Source organism: Eublepharis macularius, chromosome 18, assembly GCF_028583425.1.
Source record: "Eublepharis macularius isolate TG4126 chromosome 18, MPM_Emac_v1.0, whole genome shotgun sequence".
Taxonomy (NCBI): Eukaryota; Metazoa; Chordata; class Lepidosauria; order Squamata; family Eublepharidae; genus Eublepharis; species Eublepharis macularius.
Window position 1 is genome coordinate 659,158 of NC_072807.1, and position 2,714 is coordinate 661,871.

At 43.4% G+C, this 2,714-nt stretch overlaps 1 protein-coding gene across 1 annotated transcript; it reads left to right on the forward strand.

Moving 5' to 3' along the window:
- The first annotated feature begins 1,375 nt into the window (after positions 1-1,375).
- Positions 1,376-2,305, forward strand: LOC129345678 (olfactory receptor 6V1-like). Its single transcript, XM_055002904.1, has one exon. The coding sequence runs from the start codon at positions 1,376-1,378 to the stop codon at positions 2,303-2,305; it is 930 nt and encodes a 309-aa protein (XP_054858879.1).
- Positions 2,306-2,714: the final 409 nt, after the last annotated feature.

Consider the following 2,714-nt stretch of genomic DNA (forward strand, 5'->3'; position numbering starts at 1 on the left):
TATGTTCATGTATGGTCTGAAACAGTCTCCTCGGCTTCCTCTCTATGATAAATTATGCCCAACTAATTTCTTTGCTATGTCAGGATAGGGGGAATTTGATCAACGAAGTGTAGATGATGACCTGGGTAAACGGGTGCATTTTGCTGAAATGAAAAGCTATCTCCCCACCAACTGTCTCCCAAAACAGTTTTAAAGGTTTAATTTTTTAAGTGACAGATGAACACTTAATTGGTCAAACTTATAAGGTAGAAGGGCCCACACTGCCTAAAGCAAAGGAGCATGGAAGAAGAAAAGTAAAAGTAAATCCACACTGGACATGACAGTGTGAGTCATTTAAAGAGAGAAAGTGAAGGAAATCTGAGGTCACCTGAGAGCAGAAAAAGAACCCCTGATGACTCCTGTTTGTTCATATATGTGTACACATCTGCACATATAAAACTATATTGCAAGGCTAAACAGATTACTCAGGTGAGGCTATTCCATCTGAGTGACAGAAGCATGCGTGCACTGTGCGGTTCTAAATATCCTTTGACCGTATAAACATTAAAAAGCAAAGCTTTTCCATTAGAAAAGAACAGGGAAGGCAGTTTTTATCGGAGTGGGCCAGTTAGGCTATCTAGAATCGTGTCTATGTCGGTTCCCCTGTTGCTCTGCAGCCGGGGGTTCCAAGACGGACTGGCCTTTTAATTAACCAGGAAAATTCCTAGTGGGACATGCCCACTGCTGGCAACTGGCATCCATTTTGCGACCAAAGAGGGTCTTCCTGGGAGACTCGTTCAGAATATTACGCTTCTAATCATTCCTCTTTGGATACCAGTTAATTGATTTCTCACGTCACTGTGCTGCTTTAAAAGGGTTTGCTGACAGGAATCCCAAGGAATCATGCCAGAAGAATGATGAGGTCCAGTTAGGGTAGTCGTGTGTCCTTTTAATTACAGATCCCAGAAAATATCATTAATTCGTAAAGAAGAAAAAGTCTTAGGGGACTCGTGTGTGTGTGTGTGTGTGGCAGGGGTTGGGGAGGACAATTTATAGATGTAAAATGCAATTCTATTTGGACATAACCATAAGATTTTTTTTTGGTTCTATGCATTTCTCTTTGCATGTTCAGATCACTAGTTTTGCTATTCTTGCCAGTGAATTAATAAACCATTTTTTAATTTCTGGGTATTGTTTTCATTCTGCTCTCTCTGTCTCTTTTTGCTTTTTTTTTTGTGATCTCCATTGCCCACTGTTCATTTTGCCAATCTATTTTACATGATTGCAGTACTACATAAATGTGCTAGATCTGTCGCAATGACTTGCTTAAAGTATTATTTCCCAGTCCTATAGTGGCTAATGCACTTGACTTTGTCCTTCAGAGAGAAGCTGGATGATGGGAAATCACACACATCCCACAGAATTCATCCTCGTGGGCTTTTCAGCTACGAGGGAGCTGCAGAAGGTCCTCGTTGCACCGTGTCTCGCACTCTATCTACTGATGATGGCTGGGAATGCTTCTGTTGTGGCCATGATCTGTTTTGATTCCCGGCTTCACACCCCCATGTACTTTTTCCTGTGTAATTTCTCTGTGGTAGAGATGCTCGTCACGTCCACTGTGGTGCCCAGAATGTTAGTAGGCCTCCTCTCTGAAAGAGACGCCATTCCCTTTGGGGAATGCTTGACTCAGTTTTATTTCTACTTTTCCTCGGGGACCACAGCATTCCTCCTCCTGGCTGTAATGTCCATTGACCGCTACGTGGCTATATGTCACCCCCTCCGCTACTCCACCATCCTGACCAACGATGTCTGCATCCAGTTGGCTTTTGGGGCCTGGGCAACTTCCTTCTTTTCCATGATACCACCTTCAGTTTTCAGGGCTAGGCTGCCATTTTGCCTCTCCAACCAGATTGACCATTTCTTCTGTGACAATGCACCCTTGCTCAAGCTTTCCTGCTCAGACACCCACTTTATTGAACTCTGGGATTTCCTTCTTGCTATTCTTTTTATCTTTAGCTCTTTTGTAGTGACAGTTGCCTCCTATGTTGCAATCCTCTTTACTATTGTGAGGATCCCTTCGGCCACCGGCCGTCATAAAGCCTTCTCCACCTGTGCCTCACATTTCACTGTGGTGGTCATTGGCTATGGCACCACCATTTTCATCTACGTGAGGCCTAACAAAAACTACTCCACAGACATGAACAAAATGATAGCCCTGTTGACCTCTATAGTCACTCCATTTCTAAATCCCTTCATTTTCACCTTGAGAAATGAGAAAGTTAAAGAGGTCATTAGAGACTGGTTGGGGCACCGAAGAAGTTTATAGAACAATATGGTAAGTGGAGTGATTAATCAAACTTAAGAACTGCTTTTCTGGATCAGACCACAGTTCCTCTAATCCAGCACTTGGTTTCCCACAGCATCGAGTCAGGGTCTCATTACACAGGCATTAAACTCATGTGTGATTGGGGGAACCCAATTCTCTTACTACTCATTCCATGTGTCTCCTGGACAAACACGAGGAGAAGAGAGGAAGTGAAAGAGCCCACCCTCTATGGCTCTTTTTTATTTGGGAAAGAATACTGGGTGGGAAGCAGGGACAGACAAAACCCCTACTGCCTCTGTGCACACACACAGGAATCTTTTCCTTTTCCCCAAACCATTTTAAAGGTGAGTGCAGTCACATGTTAAACTCGAGTTGAATTGGGTTTTCCCCCTATCACACCTGAGTTTAG

Bases quoted from the DNA above. Each gene is read 5' to 3' on its own strand.
- LOC129345678 (XM_055002904.1), top strand. From the start codon at position 1,376: ATGGGAAATCACACACATCCCACAGAATTCATCCTCGTGGGCTTTTCA.